This window comes from Marmota flaviventris, chromosome 19, assembly GCF_047511675.1.
Source record: "Marmota flaviventris isolate mMarFla1 chromosome 19, mMarFla1.hap1, whole genome shotgun sequence".
Classification (NCBI taxonomy): Eukaryota; Metazoa; Chordata; class Mammalia; order Rodentia; family Sciuridae; genus Marmota; species Marmota flaviventris.
This window is the reverse complement of record NC_092516.1, coordinates 31958892-31984604: the sequence shown is the minus strand read 5'-3', so window position 1 is coordinate 31984604 and position 25713 is coordinate 31958892. Positions and strand designations below refer to the sequence as shown.

The 25713-nt window shown below is 52.5% G+C and overlaps 2 protein-coding genes and 1 long non-coding RNA gene across 3 annotated transcripts; 2 read left to right on the top strand and 1 right to left on the bottom strand.

Annotated features, from left to right (window-relative positions):
* Positions 1–149: 149 nt before the first annotated feature.
* On the top strand, positions 150–11765 carry Arpc1b (actin related protein 2/3 complex subunit 1B). The gene is made up of 10 exons (XM_027953243.2): positions 150–256; positions 6135–6208; positions 6874–6978; positions 7437–7659; positions 8307–8414; positions 9273–9479; positions 9571–9646; positions 10243–10448; positions 11065–11155; positions 11479–11765. The coding sequence occupies exons 2-10, from the start codon at positions 6145–6147 to the stop codon at positions 11515–11517; spliced, it is 1119 nt and encodes a 372-aa protein (XP_027809044.1). The 5' UTR covers positions 150–256; positions 6135–6144; the 3' UTR covers positions 11518–11765.
* Positions 11766–11816: 51 nt separating this feature from the next.
* Positions 11817–13967, top strand: LOC117794552 (uncharacterized). The gene is made up of 2 exons (XR_004618446.2): positions 11817–12138; positions 13377–13967. It is a non-coding gene; the product is annotated as an uncharacterized lncRNA (long non-coding RNA).
* Positions 13968–14194: 227 nt separating this feature from the next.
* On the bottom strand, positions 14195–25695 carry Pdap1 (PDGFA associated protein 1). Its single transcript, XM_027953249.2, has 6 exons — positions 25574–25695; positions 22230–22321; positions 20896–21003; positions 18536–18657; positions 16325–16476; positions 14195–14941 (listed from the first exon to the last, which is right to left on the bottom strand). Exons 1-6 carry the CDS (start codon positions 25584–25586, stop codon positions 14883–14885), a joined length of 546 nt encoding a protein of 181 aa, XP_027809050.1. The 5' UTR covers positions 25587–25695; the 3' UTR covers positions 14195–14882.
* Positions 25696–25713: the final 18 nt, after the last annotated feature.

The following is a 25713-nucleotide window of genomic DNA, read 5'->3' as shown; positions in this document are numbered from 1 at the left end:
AGCGGTGGCCGCGCAGGACTTCCGCACACGTCCCGGCTCCGACATCCGCGCGGCTGGATCGCGGCAGCCCCTGAGCCCCGAGGGGTGGGCGGGACCTGGGATCTCGCGACCGCCGCCCCAGGTCCCGCCCCCGGCCCGGAGCCCAGACCGCGAGGCCCCGCCCCCCGCCCACGAGGAAGTGGCCGCGGCGCTGCGCGGGGCCCAGAGCCGGCTCGGCGCGTCGACTGCCCAGAGTCCGCGGCCGGGGCGCCCCGAGGTGAGGGGCACGGGGCGGGGCGCGGGGATCGGGGCTGCAGGGAGGGCCGGGGCGCGGGGGTCGGGTCGCTGCCCGACGGGGCGGGCGGCGGGAGCGGAGGGGCCATCTGCCGGTGCGGGGGCGCGGGTTGCGCCCGAGGGGAGCGCGCGGGGGCTCGCGGGGTCGGGGACCCGGAGGCGGGGACACGGGCTCCCTGCACACCTGGCATCCTCGGGGACCCCGCCCGCTCGGACCCCTTCCCGCCTCCGCGGCCCCGCTCCCGGTCCCCACCTCCCGCTCGGCCCCTCGCTTGTGTCGCCGTCACCCCGATTCTCAGTGCCGCGGGGCCCCACGCCCAGTCACTTCCCCTCCATCCTCCAGCCTTCCGGGTTGCCGAGGCCGGGAAATGAGCTGGCGCCCCCGCCACGCCCCGGCTGCCGCCTCCCGCCGGAGTCGCGGTCCGAGGGGTCCCGACGGACGGGCTTGGGTCCTGGCGAGGGATTCGGGCGCCCCCTCCTTCCCCGAGGCGCAGGGAGCACAGCCAGGGCCCGCAGGCGGCGACTGGAGCCTTAGCAGATCAGAGCCTAGGGCCAGACCAGGAAGGGCTGTCTCCGGGCTCCGCGAGCCTTGGGCGGTGCACCCCGGAGGGTGAGAAGGATACAGGGGACCTAGGTGCCAGCTTCCTCTCTGGCCCCATGACCTTGGAGAGCCCCCTAACCTCTGTGTGCCTCAACTTTCCTTATCTGGACAATGGGGACCTTTCAAGTTGCAAGGCTGAAATGCGAGAATGTGTGTAAGACACTTGGCAGTGCGCCAGGTACAGACGGCGTATGAATGCTTGCTATTGTTGCCGTTATGAAGCCTGCAGTCTTGATGTGTGTGTCTGCTCTGAGGGACCCGACCTTGGGGGCTTGGGGTCCAGTCGTAGCTATGCCTTTGAGGAACTGTGTGACTTGGAGGGGATCTTTGCTTTTATCTGAGCCTGTCTGCTCATCATGTACAAAATATGTCTTTATACATGATTGATGGGTCTTTTCTAATAGTTAAATAGCATCACAATGTGTTTTTTGTTTTGTTTTTGTTGTTTGCAGTGGTGGGGATGGAACCCAGGCTTCAAGCCTACCAGGCAAGAGCTCTACCCTGAACCACTGAGCTATATCCCCAGACTCCCAACATTAAGTCCCTGCTAATGTTATTGTGTTCTATTTATTCATTCCTAACACAGTTGTTGAATTCAGTTTATCAGTCTCTTCAGAAAGACCAAACTATTTTGCAACAAATGAGAGAATTTCTCCACAGCCCTCCCAGCATTGAGTTTTATGTGTTTTGGGGTTTTGTTTTGTTTTCTTTAATTCATGCTTTGTGGTGCCTTATAATTGTTTGAGTCTTGTTTCTTGACTTTGCCTGGCTTGTAAGACTTAAAGAGCAGAGTCAGGAGGGGTGAATGGGGGTAGCAAGGGCTGATCACACCACCCAGGCTCCTACCCACAACAGGAAGTTGAGTAATACTGAGCACCCTGAGCAAAATGGCTTGCTGGCAATTCCCTCCAAGCGCCTGAGCGAGCTGGGCGGAGACTTCCTGCAGTGCCTCTGGAGCCAAGGTCCTTGCTCCAGGCAACTCCTGCCTAGTTTAGCCTCCAATACAGCCAGACCTCTGGAATCAGGGAGACCCAGTAAAGCCAGGCAAGGAAGAGCCCCAGCCTGTGCTGGATAAAGACATGGCAGAAGGTTGACCGACGCCCAGCCAGTCTGGAGAGAGACAGTTTAAACCCAGCACCATGAGGAGGTAGCCCTGAAGCCTGGGGACAGGGAGAGTGTCCTCCCTAGCTGACAGCCTGGGGCTTTGCCCATCTTGCTTTGGAGGAGAGCTGTATCCTTCTCCCCTCCACATCCACGGGGGGGGGGGGGTCCCCTAGATTAGAGGTTTCCAAGCTTTTCTAACCATTGACTCCATTCGGGAGAAAAATTTGAGTACATAATCCCCAAATTTCTACAAATCACATAACACCCACATGCCACTGAAGTAACACAGCACATTCCTCAGAGACCATCCCCCAAGATAGACCTCAGGAAGAGGATGCAGTTCATTCATAGGCCACATTCATGGAGCACTTACCATGTCCAGGCCCCTAATCCCTGCTGGGGACATCTCGGTGAACAAAACGAATACCTCCTCTTTTGAACTTCTGTTCAAGTACAGGTTGTAATAAAAAAAAAAAAATGGGGGGTGGTTCTTGGGTAAGGTGGTACACGCCTGGATTCCCAGCCCTTGAAAGGCTGAGACAGGAGGATCACTTGAGCTCCCAAGTTCAAGGTCAGCTTGGGCAACAGCGAGACCCCACAGTTTTGAGTGGCATTTGGAGGTACAGAGCACATGTTAGGCAAGTGCTCTACCACTGAGCTGAATCCCAAGCCTGAGACCTCATGTTAAAAAAAATTTTTTTTACACCCTGGTGAGTGGTCTTAGGTACCCCCTGAATAGAAACTCCCACCTCACATTGCCCCTGCAGGGAATTCTGAGTCTCCTAAGGAGCACAGCCCCACCACCCTCCCTCCCCCAACCCCACCCATCTTTGGTCACCTGATCCATGAGTATGGAGAACCAGCCCCTAGGCTGACCTGAGGTGGCTTGAAACCAGCTGAGGTGTGCATGCACTTTGGCCCTCACTCCCCCAGCCTCACCATTTCCAGGGTGATGGAGCACAGAGCACCACGGGTGGACTCCTGGTCCCAATGCCACCCCCCAGGGTCCCCTTCTCTCTCATGTTCCTCAGCTGTCAGAGACTTCACTGGCTCTCAGGGCCATATCATCAAGTGGATCAGGGAGACCACGTTCCCTGCCAGCCTCTTCCTCCAGGAGCAGTGCAGAGGCCTGGTGGCTGTGTACTGGGGCGAAGCAGCCCATATGGGTTTTCCTGTGAGCTTTTAGTGGCAGGGTGGCCTGCAAGCCTCGGGAGGGCAGTTGTCCCACCCACCCCATTTGGTAGTTAGAGGTTTTCCTGAGGCAGAGTGGCGGGCTGTGAGGCTGATCCTGGGTCTGACCAGGGAACCATCCTATGATCCCTGAGCCAGAAAGCCCGGAGCCCCATGGCTGACTGCCTCTTGGGGCCCCCACTTCCTCATTTGGCAGATACAGGGGTTGGGGAGTCCTTGCTGAGGCCCTGCCGGTTTCAGTAGCTTTGCAGAAGTTATAAAAAGGGGGAAATGAGTCTTCCTCTTTCCAGCCCCTCTTCACCCTTCTCTCCTGCCCCCAATTCATGCTGGATGGAGTGTGATTGGCTGATAGGTGTGGCCTGAACCTCCCTGTCTGTCACACTGTGCCTATGGCCTGTGTCTCACTCAACCACTGAGCCACCTCCCCAGCCCTATTTTGTATTTTATTTAGAGACAGGGTCTCACTGAGTTGCTTAGCGCTTCATTTTGGCCGAGGCTGGCTTTGATCCTCCTGCCTCAGCCTCCTGGAGCCGCTGGGATTATAGGTGTGCACCACCGCGCCCAGCCCTGTGGCCATCTTTACCAGCACCTCCCCCATCAGCCCCTGAGTTCCAGGAAACAGGGCCAATGTTCCCCAGGGCCTCCTCCTGCATTACTCACTAGGACATGCGGGGGCTGCTGATGGGGGTGGCCGTTCCACCTTCACAGCCAGGACCGATGTGCCTGGGCCCATGCAGAGTGTCACAATTGTTGCTGAAAAGTCAGGTCTGCCTACCAGCCCAGGGTTCCCCAAGTTCAGGTTCTGGGCCCCACCACAGACGGCAGCCCCAGCTTCCTCCTTCTTTTTGCTCCCACTGAAGCTGTGGAAGCGGCCATTGACCACTGGACGCCAGGGGCCAACTAGAGCCTGGCCTCAGCCCTGCCCCTGCCCCGCTGGTGACCTCAGACCGTGGAACTGGGGCAGCTGAGCAGCTTGGTCAGACAGGCTCAAGCTTCCCTCTCCTCAGCCTTGTCATCTGGCATGGGCAGTGATGGCCTAAACCTGGGCCACCCCGGAAGTACTCAGGGAAACCCCCAGCAGGCCTGCTGACCTGGCTGAAGGCTCTGAGGTGCACTTCAGGCGGGGGCTTTGCCTTACACAGGCCTTGGGAGAGAGGTTAGGGAGGCAGCCGTGCTGGGGGCCTGCCCTGGGTAAGGCTCACTGTGCACACACAGGATGTCTGTCTGCAGCAATGTCTTCACATGTGACGCTGGGCTGTATGTGCACATGGCTCTCTTGTCCACTTTCTCTGCAAATGTCAACTGAGGAGGACCCACTTGAGGCCCTTTCCCAGGCATGGAAGGAACAGACAAGGTCCCTCCACCATAAAGATGCACACATTTCTGTTGGTGTCTTATTCTGAAACAGGATACTTTTCAGGATGTTTTGTTGTATGTAAAAGCAGGGGTGTGGCTAGGCGAGCTAATGGTTCTAGTGGCTTGGGAGGCTGAGGCAGGAGGACTGCAAATTCAAAGCCAGCCTCAATGACTAAGTGAGGCCCTAAGCAACTCAGCGAGACCCTGTCTCCAAAAAAAAAAAAAATGCTGGGACCCTTGGGTCCCATCCCTGGTACCGAAAAAAAAAAAAAGTAGAGTATGCATTTGGGTGGGCATACCAGGCAGGGCCCACCAGGCAGTGAGCTTTGGGGTAGGGGGGCTGAGGTGCCACTGATTCCTAGACTTGAATGGCAGGACATGTGGGCCCCAGGATCAGCCTCTGGCCTGGTTGGGGAGATCGACTCTTCAAAGGATAAACCAAGGTCAGGTGCCATCACATCTATTATGGCCCAAGGGTGCCATGTCTTGGACACCCCCTGGTGCCTAGTGTGGTGTATCATCTTATTTCACCGGCCCAACACCTCTGGTGAGGCAAGATTCCTGTTTCCACCCTGATGCTGAAGAAACAGGTTCTGGGAGGATGAGAGAGGTTCCCCTGGGCCACATGGCTTTGCAAGCAGTGCCTCGGGGCTCCTCCACTCCAGGACCTGCAGCTGAGAAGCTGAGTCAGTGTCAAGACAGGCAGAGCCTGGGTTTGGGAAGTGATGTTCTTGTTAGGTCTTTCTGGATGGGTGCATCTTGGCTGAGCAGGAGTAGCCTAGGGCTGCAGGTGATAGAACTGGCCTTGAAGGCACATTTGGCTAGATGGGAGGCCCCAGGCTGGCCAAGGGCAGGCAGCACCCTGCAGAGGCAGCAGGGTATGAGCTGGGGACAGCAGTGAGGGAAGGGAGCCAGTGTTGTGCCACCACCCTCCGTGGTTCCTCCGAAGCTCCGTGACAGCTGGGAATGGTTGGTGGGGGCTGAGCTGCCCCCTGCCAGGGTTTCACTATCAGTGCTGGAGCTGGTCTCCTGCAGGGGGCTGCATTCACCCCACTGCTTCTATTTCCTCCTATGTCCTTATGGGTGGGCCTCCTTAGGGTCTCTCTAAAACCCCATTACCCAGACCTGAGCACAGCAAGTGAAGGCCTGTCCACCTCTGCTTCTCCCTTGGGTCCCTGGGCTCTGGGCATGGAGGTTCAGTGTGCTGCATTCTGTGACACTTACAGGATTGCTGCATTTCATCTTCACCCAGACCTTATGGTGGGAGGGTGGAGGATCAACCCATGAGGCACAGCTGGCAGGTGCCAGCCTGTCTGGCCAGGTCCCAGCACACCCCACTCACAACAGATCTTCATCTGCCCATCCCACTCTGTTCCCTGAAGCCACAGAGACATCCTGTGATACCTGCCCTCTTAGGAGGAGGGGAACAGGCCCCAGGTCTGGAAGCCACACACCAGGCCTGTCAGGAGACCCAGGTGGGCCCTGCCATCCTTTCCTGCAAACTGGTGCCCCTCTGAAACCGGGGTGGTCTTCCCATGGGGGTCACGTGGGTCCTGGTCTCTCTGGGCAGGAACAGAGCTGACCTGCATTCTCTCTTCTCTTGGTGCAGGAGCTGAGCCATGGCTTACCACAGCTTCCTGGTGGAGCCCATCAGCTGCCATGCCTGGAATAAGGATCGCACCCGTGAGTGCCCACTGGGAGTGCCCCCCACCCAGTGGGCTCCTTGAGACCCATCCTCACCCTGCCCCTAGGCCCTGTCCTGAGGGAGGTGCTGGAGGGAAGGGGAAGAGCTCAGGGGGTGTGAAGCATGCCAGCCAGGCCCTGCTGCAGGAGCTGGTGCTTGTAGGGGTGGGGGGGATAGGACAGGACACTAAGCTTGGGTCTCCTGAGGGGAAGGTACAAGGACAAGAAATGAAGCTAGGACCTAAAGAGGGAGGCTGTGGAGGCAGAGCTACTGGTCTAGAAAGGGTGAAAAGAGACATTTCTGAGCAAGTGGCACTGAAGCCAGGGAGGGCAGGGGTAGGAGCCCAAGGTGTCAGGAGCAGCCAGGAGGCTGGCTGGCATTGGGGACACGGAGCAGTAGCAGGGCAGCCACCGGCCAGAGCAGTGGGATGGGAAGAGGTCCTGGGTTGTGAGACGGCTGTGGGAGCATTGAGGGGGTACAGGTGAGGGAGGGGTGGCCAGACTCAGAAGGGTGAGAGGGTGCTCAGCAAGGCCTGAGGGGTTTCAGGGGACTCCACTAGAGGAGAGCCTGGGTTGTGAAGGGTGAGATGGAGGGTAGTCATGGGGAAGGGTGCTGGGGGCCCATATCTCTTCCCCTTGCTAAGCCCTTTCTGCTGCTCCTGCAGAGATTGCCATCTGCCCCAACAACCACGAGGTGCACATCTATGAGAAGAGCGGGGCCAAGTGGACCAAGGTGCATGAGCTCAAGGAGCACAACGGGCAGGTGACAGGTGGGTCAGCACTGGTGAGGGAACAGGGAGGGGCTGGCTGTGGTCATGCACCTACCTAATCAGTGAATTAAGCAGAACAGATTGGGTTTCAAGGAACACAGCCCTGTTTCAAAGTGGCTTAGGTTGTAAATGGATTATGTTGGCTCATGTTACTGAGAAACTCAAGGTTTGTAGGTTCAGGAGAGGCTTGATCCAGCAGCTCAGTTCTTGCTCTATAAAGAACTCTGTCTCTAGCTTTGTCTTCAAGCCTATGGTGATAGCCTAGGAGAGCTGTTACAGCTCTCATAAGGTCCAGTGGCAACCCTGGTCTCTCCAGGTAATAGTGGCCTACAGGGAAGTGTATGTGCTAGGCAGAGGCAGCTTCCTTGCAGGTTGTGGCTTTGGCCCTTCCTATGTGACCCCTGTAGAGCTAGCTCAGCTTGATGGCTTCAGCCTAGTGTTTTCTACGTCCCTCACAGGTATCGACTGGGCCCCTGAGAGTAACCGCATTGTGACCTGCGGCACAGACCGCAATGCCTATGTGTGGACGCTGAAGGGCCGCACGTGGAAGCCCACTCTCGTCATTCTGCGGATCAACCGTGCTGCCCGTTGTGTGCGCTGGGCCCCCAATGAGAACAAGTTTGCTGTGGGCAGTGGCTCCCGTGTCATCTCCATCTGTTACTTTGAGCAGGAGAATGACTGGTGCGTGCCTGGGCAGGGCCAGAGTGGGCTGGGAGGGACCCGGGACTGTCCAAGCTCAGGACTGCAGACCTACAGGAGGCAGCACTAGTCCCCAGAAGGCACAGGAGGAGATGTTGGGACCCCTACTCACATGACCCCAGGAAAGTCTGTCTCTTGGTGAGACAAGGGACTCTGCATAGTCCTTCAGTGGTCCCCCAGCCTCAACTTGGCAATGAGGACACAGAGCATCCCAGGCCCCACTTCTGGGGGCACTTGCTAAGCCATGACTTCCTGACAGCCCCATGGACTGGGTCTGTCCCACTCTGCAGATGAGCAAAGTCAGTCACTTACCCAGATGCCCAGCCTGTCAGACTGCGGGGCACCACTCACCAACTGCCAGACATGCCTCAATCCCACATGGCTGAGGGTGGGCACCAGGCAGAAGCCCAGCTGAAATCTGGGAAACTGTAGCTTAGATAACTTTGTGAGGTTAAAAGGATACAAGACAGAATCCCCATCCCAGAGGAGACCCAGCACATTGCTGCCTGTCCCACATCACATAAGTCCAGGTCTCTCCACCTAGGACATTGGTGGCCTGCAATGTGCTGAGGTCTGTGGATGCTCACTTCCTGTCCCTCTCCCCCCTACCTGTCTGGCCACGTGTCCAGGTGGGTGTGCAAGCACATCAAGAAGCCCATCCGCTCTACTGTCCTCAGCCTGGACTGGCATCCCAACAATGTGCTCCTGGCTGCTGGTTCCTGTGACTTCAAGTGCAGGTGAGATGGGAGCCTCCTCCCAAGGACCCCAAGTGAGGAATTGCTCTCTGAAGAATCACCCTGTGTCCAGTCTACAGCCCTGTAGCCCCTGCCTCAGTATAACTCCCACCTTTATAGTTTCCTGGCTTGTCTGAAGGAGGTGAGCGGGTGCGTTTATTAAGGTAGGAATGACTGGTAAACTGGAACAAGTCTTGCTTCATGATCTTCAGGACTGGAACATAGCGTATCCAGTTGCTATTCACTGTTTTTAACTTCTGAGCCTAGCACCCAAGTCTGCCTTGGCCACCAGTTCTCCAGCTTCATGCAGGTGGCTGCTCCCCACCCCTGCCACCCTGTTCTGAATCTCCACTTAGAAAACAACAGGCACCAGAAGCCACTTCAGAGGCCCTAGGCAAGAAAGGATGGCATCCTGTGAGGCTTTGCTGGTGGGTGGGGAGTTGGTTTGCTGCTACCCTGATCTGTCAGGTGGATTGAGAAGAGGTGAATGCTGGGGAGTGAAAGAGGGTGGAGCCTGTAGGAAGGGGCAGAGCTGGATCCAGGCAGAGAGGAGAGGAGGGGCATCCGAAGGGCTGGCATGATAGGACCACAGCCTCTGGGGGCCACGTGAGTTGTGGATAGTCAACTCTCAGGTTGTCCCCACAGGCTCTGGGACACCCTCACCTCCATCTTATTGCACCTAGGGAATACTGAGGCCCAGACTTGTTGAGCATGAAGACACAGGTCATGGGAGCCAGATCTTGAATGCACGGGCTCCAAGCTTGTGCTCTGACCACTCGGAGTCCCCCACCAGCCTGGTTTGGGAGGGAGTTCCCTTCTCAGGCCCCTAAACCTCAGTTCCCTTCTTGCCTCTGCTGGCAGGATCTTCTCTGCCTACATCAAGGAGGTGGAGGAACGACCAGCCCCCACTCCATGGGGCTCCAAGATGCCCTTTGGGGAGCTGATGTTTGAGTCCAGCAGTAGCTGTGGCTGGGTACACGGTGTCTGTTTCTCAGCCAGCGGGAGCCGTGTGGCCTGGGTCAGCCATGACAGTACCGTGTGCCTGGCTGATGCCGACAAGAAGATGGCGTGAGTACAGGGGTGGAGGTGCAGGGCTACAGGGCAACCCAGACACAGGCAGGAGGTGGTGCCCGGTGGCTAACCTTGCTCTTCCCCTCAGCGTTGCCACACTGGCCTCTGAAACATTGCCACTGCTGGCCCTCACCTTCATCACCGAAAACAGTCTGGTGGCAGCGGTAAGCAGTGGTGGCTGGTAGGAGCAGCTCTCCTACCTCCCCCTCTCCCTTGTTCCCTTCTTGCCTTACACCCATTCGTATCCACATGGGACAGAATAGGTTAGGTTATGCTGCAGTAACAACAAAAAATCCCCAGTTGCCCTGGCTTAATGCAGTAAGGACTTCTTGCTCCCATTTCATGTGCAGTGTGGGTATTGTGAGGGAGTCTGAAGGAGGCCTGGTCTCTGACATGCTTCCCGGGTTGCCTTATGAGGAGAAAATCCAGAGGAGCAGCTAGCTGCAGGGTCTCTCCTGGAGGTGGTATAACTGGCTGGGTGGAACTCTTGGGGAGTCCAAGATTTTCAACTAGATCCAGGCGTTGCTGTGTGAGAGGATAGTTCCATCCCATTTGTATACCTGGGGTTGAGGCCTAATTCTTCATGGCCTGGTCATGTCCCCAAGCTGGGACATTCATTTCAGTGGAAGTGCCATCAAAGCCCCACATGGGATATATGATGCTCCCCAGCACCTTGCCTCACCTCTCCTTTGTTGGGTGGAGAATGGGGGCACTCAGCCTGCCCTGGCAGGCACTCAGTGGTAACTCCACATGGCCACAGGGCCATGACTGCTTTCCAGTGCTGTTTACCTACGATGGTGCCGCGGGGACACTGAGCTTTGGTGGGCGGCTGGATGTGCCCAAGCAGAGCTCGCAGCGGGGCTTGACAGCCCGTGAGCGTTTCCAGAACCTGGACAAAAAGGCCAGCTCTGAAGGTGGCGCCGGCGCCGGAGCTGGGCTGGACTCTCTGCACAAGAACAGTGTCAGGTGAGGGCAGGGCCAGGGTTGCCTAAGAAGTCAGGTGCAGGGGGAGCCCTGGAGGGAGGGACACCATCTGGGAAGCAGTTGAGAACTCTTTTGGGTGCACAAAAATCACAGCAGGTGGGGGCTGAGCATTAACCTCGCTGATAATTGGACTGTCCTGGGAGTGAGGCCTGTGAGCAGCAGGCTTTTTGTGGGTGGGTCTATCACTAGAACCCAGTGGAGGTAAGGGTCCCTCTGCAGTCACCTGAGGACCCTCCAAAACCCAAAGCTCCCAGCCATGTTAATCAGGGTGATGGCAAGACTTCAACAGCCCCTTGGCTATAAGCCTATATCTGCCCAATCTTCCAACTAAGCATCTTTTTTAGAACCAACCTCACTTTCCCCTTCTTTTCCCCTGTCCCAGCACATTACTGGCACTTCATCCCCTAGATGTGCGTGTCCTTCCTCCCTGCCCAGCCCTTCAGTGTCTTCTGCAACTGCTGGTCCCCAAAGCAGACTCCCAAGCCCACTCTCAGCCTGTCCCTGGCTGGGCACCTCCATCTTGCACTTCAATCTCATAGGAGTTTGGGATCTCCTGGTGCATAGGCTGGGATCCCCAAGCTTCTCATCCTCCTTACAGCCAGATCTCAGTGCTCAGTGGGGGCAAGGCAAAGTGCTCACAGTTCTGCACAACAGGCATGGATGGTGGCATGAGCATCTGGGATGTGAAGGTGAGACTTTGTTGTATCCCAGTTCCCTCCAGGCCCCTGGATTCACCTTTCTCCCCTCTCCACCTCCCCAGCATGACCCTGGATGACCCAGTCCTTCACTCCTACAGGAGAAAGGCATTTTGGGGGCTGGGGGTGCAGTAATGGAGCAGCCCTTGACCCCTGGGCTTGCATGCCCTCTGGTTGGGATTTAGACTCAGGTCTGCCCCACTCCAAAGACCAGGTTCTGTCCTTTACTATGCTGGGGCTAAGGGGGCATGGATTGGGGGCCCTGTGTATGGGGGCACAAGGCTGAGAACCAGTCTGCCCATTCTGCCTCCTTGCAGAGCTTGGAGTCAGCCCTGAAGGACCTCAAGATCAAATGACCTGTGGGGAGTCTGCCCTCATCCCAACAGCTGGGGAAAAGGGGCCAGGAAGGGCTTGAGAAGGCTTTGCTGAACGCTTCTGGGGTACCAGTATGGGACACCCCTGGGGACTGCTCCCTTAGAAGGGGGAGGAGCTTTTCTTACCTATTCAAGGAATATGTGCCTTTTTCTTAAAGAAATGCCACCAAAGCACAATGCTGGTCATGAACTGCTTCAGAAAATGAAGGTAATAAAAATGCAATTGTGGACATGCTTGCCTGTGTGTTTGGAAGGAGGGTGGTTTTCCACTGGTCATGAACTGACAGCTCCCCTTATTCTCTACTAAATGCAGTCCCAGCCTGTGTTAGCCCATTAAGAGTTTGGGTCCCCAAGTTGAGGTGTCTGTCGCAAGGCCCTGCAGTAATGGGCAAAGAGGCATTCATACCCCTTTTGCTGCTTTCCTCAGGCAGATAGGGTCCCCAGCAACACCCAACCCACACCCCACACACCACCCTGAGCAGCATGCTTCCCTCTACCCTCTTTCAGGCGCCTCGTGCAGGAGCTCTGCAGAAGCTTGCCGACCTTCCTCATAAGACTTGCAGCCTATTTCAGAGAGCACAAGTATTGGCTTTAAAGTAACAGGTGTGGAACTAGGCACAGTGGCACACACTTATAATCAAATTACTTAGGAGGCTGAGACAGACTTGAGAGTTCAAGGCCAGCGCAGTTCTTGGGTGGGGGCAGGAGGCAGAGGACAGGTTCAGAGGCTGGGGCTGAGTGGTAGAGTGCTTTCCTAGCGTGTGTGAGGCCCTGGTGCCAACCCCAACAGCTTGTGTTTAATGGAAATGACACAGGTTCCAAAGTGCTTCCCCTAAAGGAAAAGGCACTACATGGCACTATCAGGGTAGGGTTGGACTCCTCCAAGCCTGGCAGGTAGCAGGCCCAGTCCAGAAAGGAGGGTGACCCTGGACCCTGCTCTGTACTGTACATCACCAGTGTTCACTAGGACCCTGACAGACTTGGTGGGCCTTCCTGTGCCAAGCCCTGCTGGGTACTGAGGGGACAATGAGGGCAGAGTTGGTATTGTGAAGCTCACAGTCTGGTGGGGGAGGCAGATAACCCAGTGCCCAGGAGAGCTCAGGAAAAGGAGACTGAGGAAAGGTGCCAGCCAAGGCATAGCATGAACCAAGGGCTGGTGAGCAAAAGTGGGGGCCTTCAGGGAGCTGAAGGATGAGGTGAGTCCAAGAAGGCTCACCAGCTCCTGGCAGCTCTTGGGACCACGCAGGCCACAGCTAGCTTTGCATTCCAAAGACTAGACCAGAGGCCCAAGAGGAGGCTACGGCAGTATTTATGTGTGAATGACACAGTGGGGTGGGGGAAACAGGGCTGGCAGCTGGGATATCTACCTGGCTTAGGTGACTAGGTAAAAGACTAGTGACTTAGTAGAAGAGTTGGAGGAGTCCTAACAGACACAAAGCACTGTGTCCCCATCTTGGGAAGGACCTGTTCTGCCCATTTTAAAGAGGAAAACGGGGTTGGGGGGTATAGCTCAGTAACATGGCCTACCATGCTTTAGGTCCCAGCACTGCCAAAACACATACCAGAGAAAGATGTTACAAACTCCCACAGGCAGAAAGTGGCACAGCCAGAATTCAAACACAAGTCTGACTTCCAAACCCAACTATAGGGGTGTCTGCTAAGAGGGTCTCTGGTCAAGCCAGAGAAATGCTTCCAGCCCAAGGAGCTTTAGTCCACACATTGCCCAGGTATCCAGGCAAGACTGTAAACCTATACTCCTGGACCTGTAGACACCAGGAAGTCCTTGCCTTGAGCACCAGAGGATTCTTTCAAAGCCCTGACTCTTCACCGGCCATTTACAGACCTCCTCCGGCTTTCAGCACCCACCTTAGAGGACACCTACCTCATTGCTGCCCAGTCTCAGAGCCGGCAATGGGAACCTGGCCAAACAGCTACCACCTTCTTCCATCTTGTCAGAGAACTTCTACAGACGAGCCTGGGAAACTGCTACATGATCTCCAGGCAGCAGGAAGACATTGCCCCTTGAGGAATTCCTGCTCCTCAGGGGCCAGGATTTGCAGGACACTAGGGCAAAATACAGATGCTGGCACTGTGGAATCTCTCCATCAGTTCCCAAGGCATGTAGTAAGAAGTTCCTGGGAGTCAGGAGCTCAATACCGTTTCTGCTACTAAATCATTTTGCCTGATCTCGGGCAAACCACACCATTCCCACCCACACCCCTCCCTGTGTGGCACCCCACGACATCAACAGACCCACTAATCTTTCAGGACCAAACACAAAGGTAAAGAATGCTTCAGATGGGTGCTGAGGCAGGACAAGTGCTGTGGGGTTATCTTTCACTAGACGTGAATCTGTAGCACAACCCATTGCTGATGTTTCCCCACTGACAGTCCCCACCATAAAATACGGTAAAAGCTAAATGTGATGATAACGCTCAGCTTTTGGGAAGCTTCTTCCAACACAGAATTAGGCTGTTACCACCAGGGGGCACCTGGAGAAGGTGGCCTGTGCTGTTCCAGCCTGCTGTGGGACCAGGAATAATCCCTGCATATTGCACATGCTACCCAACAGAAGGTTTGCTACGTGCCCTGCCTGAGTGCCACCATAAGTAAAAATGGCTTGGGCACAGAAGCCAAAAGACAGATTGCAAAACAAAGCTTACGATAATGTCAAGTTTAATCTGCCAAATATACAAGTTGAATTTGTGGAACATGTTTTGCCTGGGTGCTGCACAGTAAACAGAGGTTTTCTTGAAATGATCAATGGGTAGGGTTAAAAATGGGTACTAGCCCCGGCCAGATGGGTGGGAATGAGGCAGGGAAGGGCAGAGAGGAGAGGCCTCAGTCAGAGGGGACTGGCCAGGGACCAGACATGACCCTCAGGGACCCAGGAGCACAGGCTCCTGGATAACAGCCTCTCTGAGTGAGCACCCAGGCAACACAGACTGGGGCTAGTTGTCACAAACTTATCAGCAGCTGCCCCTGGCACGACCACCCACTAACGTGCAATCTACTGAACAAATGGAAGCTCTTCTTACCCCACCTCCCAGGCGCCCCCCACCCCCCCAACCAGGGTTCTGAATTCTAAAAACAGCAAAAACATTCAAATGGTTACATATGAAATGCTGTCCTGCATCTTTCTGTCTCAAAGATAGCAGCTGCCCCCTCCCCCCAGCCCCCCACACCCCCCCAAACGATTTCTGTGCCAAGATGAAGAGGAGGCCCCAGGCCGTGGGGGGCTCCTGGCCATGAGGGGCTGCTGCAGCGGCACCAGGGTGCAGGGCAGGTGGCACGGGAGGGGTCCTGGCGGCACGGCCCAGCCCCTGGCCTCTCCTCCACAGCCGTGCTTACTTATTCAGTGAGAGCGACTGCATCCGTTTTCCTGACAAAGTCGCATCGTCTTTTGCTGAGGAGTGGGAGGGGAGGGCAGGAGTTAAAACAAAACAAATCCATACCTCACAACCCCCAAAACTTCATGTCTGAGAGGCTTCAAAACCCACTGTACATAGATAGCAGTAAGGCAGAGACCAGAGAAGGGCCCAGGCGGACAACCCCTGCAGGAGAAGTCTGCTGAAGTTCCAAGACCCAGGCACCTAGACATTCCTGCCGTCACTGTATCAAAAGCTGCCCTATCCACAAAGACCCACTAATATGCAATTGAGTGGGTTCTAGAAACTCCTCCCTGCATCCTGGGGAGAACCCCATAATTCCAACCTTTCCCCATGGGTTCTAATGTTAAAATCTCAAGTCAGTAACACCATTCACATAGTTACACATTAAGTCCTTTCCTGCTTAGTTTGTCAAGCAAGCTGAGTCTGGATAATCAGATCTCCAGTGTGGGTGACAATGCCCCTGAGCAACTGATTTCTCATTTCTACTCTCAGTTTCCTCATAATTTGGCAAAGAGGCCAACAACAGGATCTCTAAGGGCTTTCAGGGCCCCAGAAGAGATGGTTAAAAAATAGAATGTAGGGGGCTGGAGATATAGCTCATTTGGTAGAGTGCTTGCCTTGCATGAACAAGGCCCTGGGTTCAAACCCCAGCACCACAAAAAAGAAAAAAGTAGAAAAAGTAGGCTGGGGCTCAGTGGTAGAACGCTTGCCTCACATGTTTGAGGCACTGGGTTCGATTCTCAGCACTGCATATAAATAAGTGAATAAAATAAAGGTTCATCAACTAAAAAAGTAAATATTAAAAAAAAAAAAAATAGACTGTAGCCAGGTTTGGTGGCACAGGCCTATAATCCCAGTGACTTGGGAGGCAGAGGCAGGAGGATTGCAAATTTGAGGACAGCCTCAGCAATTTAGTGAGGCTCTGTCAAAAAATAAAATAAAATGTCTATAAACCAACCAAGCCCCCATAGCCACCCTGACCTCCCTCTGGTAGGGCATGAGGAAGAGAGGCACCTGGGCTGGAATTCACCACCTCCCAAGCCCAATGGATGGATGATAGTGACTCCAGGCAGTTCTGGCTTCACAAGGCCCCAAAGACCTTAGCAAGACCTTCCAGCTTCAAAGGTCTGACCTGGCACTCTAAGACCTCCTGCCATCGGTGAGGCAACTGCTCTCAGTGCTCTGCTGAGACTCCACAATGCTCTGGACCCTCCAGCACCCTGAGGGGTGGTGAGCAGGGGCCTCCCTCTCTACCTGTACATGCAGAGTAAGTCTCTACTAGATAACCTGGTCAGGCAGTTATCAGTCCTCACCCACTCCCACCTCATGGATAAGGACAAAAGTAAAAGGTTTGGTGGCTTGCCCAGACAAGTCAGGTAACCATCCCTGGGACTTACCTTTCCTCTCCTCTTCTTTCTTCCTCGCTGCCTCTTCCCGCTGTTTCCGGATGATGGCCAACCGGGCAAGGTCAGCCTTGGCCTGCTCTGTCTTCCCAGCTAAATGCATTTTCATGTAGCGTTCTTTTGCTTTCTGCTTCTCTATTTCTTCTCTGTTTGGATAAAATGGTGTCTCAGGGGACATCTTCCCCACACCGTTAGCTGAGCTGGATGTAGGAGCCAGAATGAAGGCTAAGCACTCAGGACTAGGGCCCAGGTAGAAGAGGGTGCTCCAGCTGAGGGAGGGGCCTTGGCTCTGTGATCCCTGTTTGATGGACACTCAGCAAATAAGCAAGCAGAAGGAATGAGCTCAGATGGCAAACCCTGTGAGAAAGCCTTGGCATGAGAGGGGACAATGGCTGCAGCAACACAGGAAGATGCCTGATGGATTCATAACTAGAGTCTGGTGGGCACAGTGAAAAAAGCTGACCCAAACCAAATGAACTGCATGTTCTAGAGAAAATGACCTGGATCAAGGAACTGAAAATCACATTTTATAAGAAACAGATAAATAAGTGCACCACGTAAACCATAGGGCAGAGGATGAGAGCCAGAGATGGGAATGAGACATAACCTATCTCAGGTTACCACAACATCCTTACGGCAGCTCAGATTGCAAGAGGGCTGTTTCCCAAGGAGTGAGCCCCCTCAACAAGAATAAAAGCTAGACTCCATGAAACAAAGATGTCCGTAATATCCCACTATGGAGTGTGGAGATGGCCGTTAGTTTCTCTGGAGTATTTTCTTCCCAAGCCAAAGACTCTGAACTCGAGGAGATGCCCTTCAGGGTATGCAATCACAGGGTGCCATTTGCACTCATCTGGAGAAGCCAAGTGTTGAAGGAGGGAAGAGCTTGTCTGGCAGGAGAGGAGGGGAGAGAGTTGGCCTCTTAGAGGCCCTCACAGTCCACAAGGCTGGGGAGTACTGAGAAACAAGGCAAGAAGCCCAGTGAGAGAAGATGGGTGAGTAACAGCCATGAGGAGTGGGATGAGCAGAAGGCTCACCCGGAAAACTGGACAAAACAGTCTGCTACAGAACTGAGTAGATTCTCCCCCAGCAGGGATGCGCCATATTCACATACCTCTGAGTCCTCAGTCCCAAAGTTCTGCAGGGCCCCCTCAGTGAAAGCCAAGTGCCAGGCAGAGTGCTAGCCTTTATGATTATCATTTCTGCAACCCAAAAGGCAGGAGCAGCAAGGGCAGTGACTTGTGAAAGGGTGCTCTGCGGTGAAGTGGCAGAATGTGCCACTAAAGGGCACTAAAGCCCTTCTTCTCTGGGAAGACCAGCACCAGCTCAGTGGTGCAAATGGCTTTCTGGTGAAGCTACTGGAGGGGTAAGGAGATAAGGAGAGTCCTTCGTGGTCTCCAACCACATCTCAAGTTCATGGGACTTCCCTGCAGAGTTTTCATAGACATGTTCCTAGGCATCCTGGGTATGCACAGGATAGTGAACTGAAATCCTAGCAACTTGATAAGGAGAAACTAGGGCTGCTTTTCTCAGTAGACTTCCACTTCTTAAAGGCTCTGGTGGCCATCAAAAGTCAGGGCACTGGGGTTGGGGATGCAGCTCAGTGGCAGAACAGCAATACAAGATTCCCAGCACTACATATCAGAAAGGAAAACAAAACAAAACAAAAACAAACAAACAAAAAAACCCCACTTCTTATCAAGGACTTACGTAAGTACTAGATCTCAACTTTAACACAACTCATAAGGAAGGCTGCTTCATTTTCACATGGGACTCAGAAATACCCAGAACAGCTGGCTCAGCTGAGCAATACTTCCCTGCACTAGGCTGTGCTGCCTTCTAGCTAGCTCAGATCCCCCAGGCCCCATGGCCACAATACCATGGATGGATATAAACAAAACAGTAAGATGCAGCCAGAGACTAGAGGGTATCCCTTTTGTCCTTGGGCCATTACTTCAAATGCAATGTTCAGGTCGGAATCTGCTGTCTACTTCCCTTGACATATCTCTATAGATAAACAACATGTGTTTATATATAATTTTTTTTTTTTTTTTGAGAAGCTATTGTAGAGCCTTTGGTGGATGAAATGAAGCAGAAATAAACAAACAACATGGCTGGAGCACCCCCATACCCCAACTACCGAGCACCTCAGCAACCCCCCATCCCAGCCTGTGTGCTGTCACAAGACTTCCCAGCAGACTTTACCGTTCTCTCCTTGAAAGCTCTTTTGGCCCATCCAGATCCAGTTGCGTCACCTTTTTGGTTGTCTGTGCCACCCGGTTGGGGTTCTCAATGTCGATAAGCCCTTCTACACCTTTGCGCTTTTGCTAGGACGAGGCAAGAAGCTGGTTGTTGGAGAAGTTGGGGTCCTGCAGAGCCCCTGAAAGTCATTCCCACCATCTCCTAAGAGCCCATCTGGATGGGGACAAACTCCTGCTCCACCGCCAGCCCGCAGGATGCTTGGCCCAAGTCTCAAGTGGGGACAGCACACAGGCATATCTTCACCAGCCTTAGAGAGGCAAGGAAAATGAGCATGTGCAACAAGGGCCCAATCTATGCCAACTCTAGCAACTGGGGGCTATTATCTGTTTCAGAGGCAACAGAATGAAATCTCAGGGTTAAATAACTTGCTCATGGTCAAGCATGAAGTAGACAGTAGCTCTCAACACAGAACACTACTTCCCCGCTTCCTCCAGAAGCAATTTTCCACGGAATCCCAGGCCTGATTCTTCCTCCAACATATGTTAGATCCCCAGGCAGGGTGAACCACAGATGTGTGTTCTCAGGACTCACTCCAATGCTTCCAATCATAGAAAATGAATGGGAAATGCAACTTGAGAATCAAAGTGATCATTGCATCGCAGAGTTTATGGATTTGGAAGCTGGCTCAAGAACTTAAAGCCTGTACTTCCCACCACCCCTGGGGTAGTTCAGGAAGAAACAAGAACAGTCTCCAGCAGGTTTGGTCAGTTTCAAGGTTTGACAATCCTATCTTTTCTTATGTTATATTCGTGTTTAAATTGCCACAACAAAGTTCACCATTCTGTATAATTAATATGTGCAAACAAACAAACAAACAAAATCCTATCTTTCCTCCTTAAATGACCAGGGATACAGTTCCGAATACCAATCTGACCACTCTACTGAGCTTCACATACCTCTACCCAATCTACACCTCCATTCAGACACCTGACACTAGAATGTACCTAAGACAGAACATGAGAATCACTCCTCACCTAACCTGTTCCTTCTGTCAATCTTAAGCATACCTTTGATTTCTCGTTCCTTCAGCAACCCCTAAGTATGGCCTGAATAGGTCCACTCTTATCCACTGCTACTGCCACCACCCCAGCACAAACCACAATTTCTAGACACATGCCGCCATCTCCCTGCCTCCACCCTTAACATCCTACAATTCACTGTGCACAAAGAGGCCCAAATCATCTTTTACAAACAAACCTGGTCAGTTCTCCCAATCAAGGACTCTACCAGCTGCCCATTTCCCATTGTAATAAAACCCAACCCCCTTCAACAGCTACACAGGTGCTATCCTTGCCAACCTCTCCTCATTCACCCCAAACCACTCCACTCCTTACCCAAAATTCAAAGCCTTACAGGCCCTTCCTGCTCCTTGAACTTGCCATGCTTGTTCCCACCCCAGGGCCTTTACATCTGCTAATCTGGTTGGTTGGTTAGTTGGTTGGATGGTTGGTTGGTTATTTGTTTGTTTGTATGTATTAGGGATTGAACTCAACCACTGAGCCACATCCCCAGCCCTATTTTGTATTTTTTATTTAGAGACGGGTCTCACTGAGTTGCTTAGGGCCTCGCTTTTGCTGAGGTTAGGTCTGAACTTGCAATCCTCCTGTCTCAGCCTCCCAAGCTGCTGGGATTATAGGAATGTGCCACTGTACCTGACTACACACCAGTTTTGACATGGCTGGCTCCATCTTGTTCTCATCTCAGTTTCCAAGTTACCTCATCACTATAACACTATTCTATATATCTTTCGTCACAGTGTTTTATTCATAACTCTTATCGCTACTTGAATTAATGTTGTCCATTTTTCATTTCTTTATTGTATCTCTCCATTAGAATTTAAATCCTTGGAACTGGGCGCAGTGGCACATGCCTATAATCCCAGTACCTTGGGAAGCTGAAGCAAGAGGACTGCTAATTCCAAGACAAGCCTCAACAACTTAATGAGGCCCAATTTGGCTCAGTGATTAAGCACCCCTGGGTTCAATCCCTGATCCAAAAAAAGAAAGAAAATGTAAATCTTTGCTAGGCAAGGTGTACATGCCTGTAATATCAACTACTTGAGAGACTGAGGCAAGTTATGGTCAACCTTAGCAACTTAGTGAGACCATCTCAAAATAAAATGTTAAAAGAGCTGAGGATGTAGCTCAGTGATAGAGTGACCCTGGGTTCAATCCCCAGTACCCCACCCTACCACACAAAAGAAATGAAACTCTTAGGAGCAAGAACTTTGTCTGCATCTACTATGAGGACTGGGAGTAAATAGTTCTCAAAATATGTCTATTGAATGAGCCCAAACTCAGTACCTGGTAGTCGTCATCTTCATCCTCACTCTCATCTGAGTCTAAAGATTTCTTCTCCTTTTTGGGGTCACCTGCAGCCCCATCACCACCTTCTTCTTGTTCCTCTTCTTCCTGTTCAGAAATGGACAACCTGCAGAATCAAAAATGCAAAACAAACCCCCAAGACTGTGACCCCCTACCACCACACGACGGTGAACTTTGACATTAAACCTCTGGAACGCTGTGACCAAGCATGACAAGGAAACTATTCTGTGCTCCTGGCCCAGAATAGGGGACTTGGGTCAGACAGGTAGCTTGTCTATTCAGCATTATGGCCTGGAGGCCCGTCCCACAATCCAGTGAGCCCCGTGCACATCTGCAAAAGGCCCTGCTCCTTGCAGCCACCTTGGACAGCCTGGCAAGAAGTTAATCACTCAAGGTGATAAAACCCCAGCTATGGGGTTAAAAACCAGCTGTCCCACCTGTTGCATATACTGCCAAATTGTACTGGCTTTCCTGGGCAAGTACTCCCTGGTTCTACAATCCTAATTGGTCCTGCCCATGTACCACCCTGCTGCACCAGCTTCCCAAGATCACACCTTAGCGCGTGGCCTTCTTCCACATTTCTTGCCTTCCCATCAAAAAAAAAAAAAAAGATAAAAACCTTATATCCTTCTACTCATAGCACTTCCTCACACCTTCTTCAAGGTCCTTCTCAGCTGCCAACTCTACAATGAGGCTCACCCAGACCTCTCCACCTAGAGGTGTTCTCTGCTTTCTTGCGGGTTCTGGAGGCCTGACTGTGCTCTCTTGGGCTCTGAATTCAAGCACAGATCTATGGTGTGGTAGGGGACGTGGACACCAACAACAGGCTGGACAAAGTACTGCAGGACAAGAGGGGATAGACAGTATGGACTGGAGGGCATGTGGGTAGCACCAGCAAGATCACAGAGATGGTGATGTTGAACAGAGCTGGGAGCAAAGAGCACACTGGGGATGTGGAAAGGTAGGGCAGCATGCTGTGCTGAGTATGGCAAGCAGTCCCACAGGATGCATCAGAGAAATGGTGGGCTGCTAGGGAACTCAAGCTCCAGAAGGACAGAAGCCAGTAGACAGTCCCCAGAAGGCAGGCACACTAAGCAACTACTGCCAAGTGGACCAAGTTCTTTCTAATAGAGCCAGTCACGGGATGGTCTCCCTCTAGTATGGCTGGTTACCAGAATTCACATCTGCTGTCCACTACCTTCCCCACACCCACACTGGCTTACCCTTAGTCCTCACCTGGCTTCTATGGGAGCCAAAGAGGCCAGGCACCACCCTGAACCACTGGAGTGGCTGGACAGACTATATGTACTCACCCTGGCCTTCTGCTTTTCAGCCTGGAGCTGGGCGTCGATCTCCTCAGGGCTTGTATACTGCCTTGCCCGGCCTTTGTGGCCTCCCTTTCTCCCTGAACAAGGAGCAGTTTAGGAAGATAAGAGAAAGTAGCTGTCCTGATTACCTTAACCCACCTCCCCACAAAGGGCTGTGACCTATTTGAAGCACTCCCATTAGAGGCTACAGCTAAGCACCAACCAAACCTGTACCTCCCTCACCCTCATGTGTTCAAAGGGACACAAGAAGCAACTCATGACAAGTAGATGCAAACTGTGTGATGAATGCAAGATCCCATAAATAAATCTTGAGGACATGTGCATGGCACAGAATAACTAACTAAATCCCCTGGTCCCTTAGAATTAAAACACAGTAGACTTAGATGCAGGCATAAAAACATGTAATATTTATACCTCTGCTGTCACTAAGGGACTTTTTACTTGCAATGTTGTCACAGCCATGGGCTCATTTGGTCCTCAGAACAAACCTGTGGTTCAAGAGGCATTGCTGGTTTCATTTTGTAGACAAGGAGACTTAAGATCAAAGCAGAATGTGACGAGTAAGAACTTTGGAGTCCAAAACCTGGGTTCCAATGCCAGCGCTACCACTTCCCTAGATTGTGACTTTGGGAAGGTATTTAACCTCCTGAGTAGCAGTTTCCTCACTTGAGCCCCTACTTATAGGGCTGCAATGAAAATGGATTAACTAACATATGCAAAGCTGGCAGAAGGTGCCTGGCACTGGATAAGCACTACAAATGTTTGATAAGATTGTTATTTTTCTTTTCTTTTAGCTTTATTTTATTCACTTATTTTTATGTGGTGCTGAGGATTGAACCCAGGGCCTCACACGTGCTAGGCAAGCATTCTACCACTGAGTCACAACCGCAGCCTTGATTGTTACTTTCCTAATACAGCATTTGATGGGAAAACAATAACCAAAATTTAAAAAACATTTAAAAAAACAAAACCCCCACTTTACGGCAAATGTAGGAAGAGAAAAAAAATATTTCATAGTGGTTCAGTATAAAGAGAATACTTAAGGAGAAATGACCCCAAAACCTGTCAGCAAAAACTCCAGTTGGAGCCAGGCATGGTGGCATACACCTGTAATCCCAGTGGATTGGGAGACTGAGGCAGGAGCATCAAAGGTTCAAAGCCAGCCTCAGCCATGGTGAGGAACTAAGCAACTCAGTGAGACCCATTCTCTAAATAAAATACAAAATAAGGCTGGGGATGTGGCTTAGTAGTCGAGTGCCCCTGAATTCAATCCCAGATATGCAACTCCCCGCCCCCCCAAAAAAAACTCTACTTGAAATTCACCTGGCAAAATTAAAGGGGAAACTAAAACTAACTATAATCTGAGTTAAAAATGTGACTAGCAATGAAAGTTCACCTAAGAATGAGTTTTGTATCCTGACCCTCTAGAGCCATAACACTAGACTGTGCCAAAACCATCTGCATTTTAAAGCAGGGCATCATTCCCTCTGTTGGTCCTAGAGGATGAAGAGGTGGGTGTAGCCTCCATCCCACCACAGGATCTCTCCTAAAAGCTGAGACCCATCTGATTTCCAGAGGGTTCCTCACTGTGAGCAGAAAATCACTAATGAGCAGCCAGAGTTGCTCCAGACTCTTGAGACAGTAGCAGAGATACTGCCTCCTTTGATTTCCTAGACAGCAGCTGCAGAGCCATAATTGGGTTGCTACAGCCCACACCACCCATTTTTAATGACTACCTGGGTTCCCAGGAGTATCTAAGCTATATGCATGAAAGGCCTATTGTGAGACCAAGCTTGTTGTTAAAAAAACAAAAAAGGCAAGATCCTTTCTTGCCCTCTTAATATTTCAGGCAATGGTAATAATTCAAAATTGGTTATTACAGGCTCTCATCCACTACACTTGGCTATGACATACTGACTTTGGCTTGCTCTACTGTAACTTTTATCAGAGGCACTTCAAGACTTTTTTTTTTTTTTAATAAAAAGCACAATTGGGTCCTTTGCTCTTGGAGAATTTCATATTCTTAACACCTTCATGTTTTCTTATGCTGTTTCAAGTAAATTAACCCAAGCAAGAAAAACTCGTCAGCCTGCAAAGTTTTTCACAAAAGACCAAGTGAGTTAGCCATGAATTCATATTTAAAATGTTCTAGTTGTATCCTCCAACCCTGGAACCAGTAAGTCTCAGATGAAAAGTGTAGGGAACCTAAGACACTGGCTCTCCCAGTGTCACAATAAATCAGCAAAGAACTACGTTTAAATAGATTCAGCTCTGTAAAGCCTGAATGTAGAGTCGGAAAATAATTTAGGTTTGACAAATTCCAGGCAGATGTTCCTGTGGGCTGAGTGCATTAACCAGCATAACATGTAAGGTACCAACATTAACTGAACATCTGTTCTTTGCCAGGAGCTAGGCAGGCACTTTGCCATTTTAGTCAGGCATTCAGTTATAGCCAACTCGCCAAGCTAACAATTATCACTCTGGTATTCTAGAGGAAGGGGAAAAAAGGTGGAAAGTTAAATAAGTTCAAGGCCACAGAATTGGACTATGGTACAGCGGAGATTCAAAAGAAAGACGATCGGTTCTGAAAGGGAAAAAGGATGGAAGATGGCCTACAACGTACTGGGAAGCCATAAACCTTCAAGAGCAAGCCAAACTCTGCAGCAAACAGTGATAGCTAATGCCTACTGTGCACTTAACGACTGCTCGGCACTGTATTGAGCACTCTACGTGGATTACCTAGTTTAAGTCTCTCATCGGTACTATGAGGTAGATGCAATAGTAATTTCTCGTTTGCAAATGAAAAAATTGAGACACAAAGAAGTTACATGACTGGGTCGAAGGCACACGCTCAGCTGCTACGAATGCGGGCATGAAAGCCCGGTCTGCTAGGCTCCACAGCATCACGTTAGGTCTTACTAGGCAGGCCTGGCTGAGCCGGAGCCTGAGAAGGCCCACACTTTACGCGCGAGGCAGGCAGGCCCGGCACACACGCGGGACGCGGTGACTCAGTCTCCGGGCAGCCTGGCAGTGGGAAGAAACTCCAGACCACCAGGCTCGGAGAAGGGCGCCAGTGTCCGGCTTTCCGGGCCGGCGGGAACCAGGGCCTCTGAGTCGCCTGAGACCCGGGAGGGAGTAGCTCTGGACCACCACGGCCCCCAGTTTCCCCACCGGGACAATCGGGCGTCGCGGGCTGGGCCTGGCTCTCAGCCGGCGCCGACGGCGTCCCTTTGCGCCCCTCTGCTAGAAGCCCGCGGGCTGAAGGGGCAGCGGGAGCCGGCCCCAGGACGCCCCGCCAGGACCGCGGGCCACGCGCACCGGCCCCTCACCTCCTTTAGGCATCGCGTCTCCGGCGGCTGCGGCGGCGGCGCCTCGAACTGACACCGGAACCGGAAATACCTTGTGTTCGACTTCTTCCGCCCGGCCCAGTTCCCTCCACGCGCCGCCGCCGCCGCCGTCGCCGCGAGGA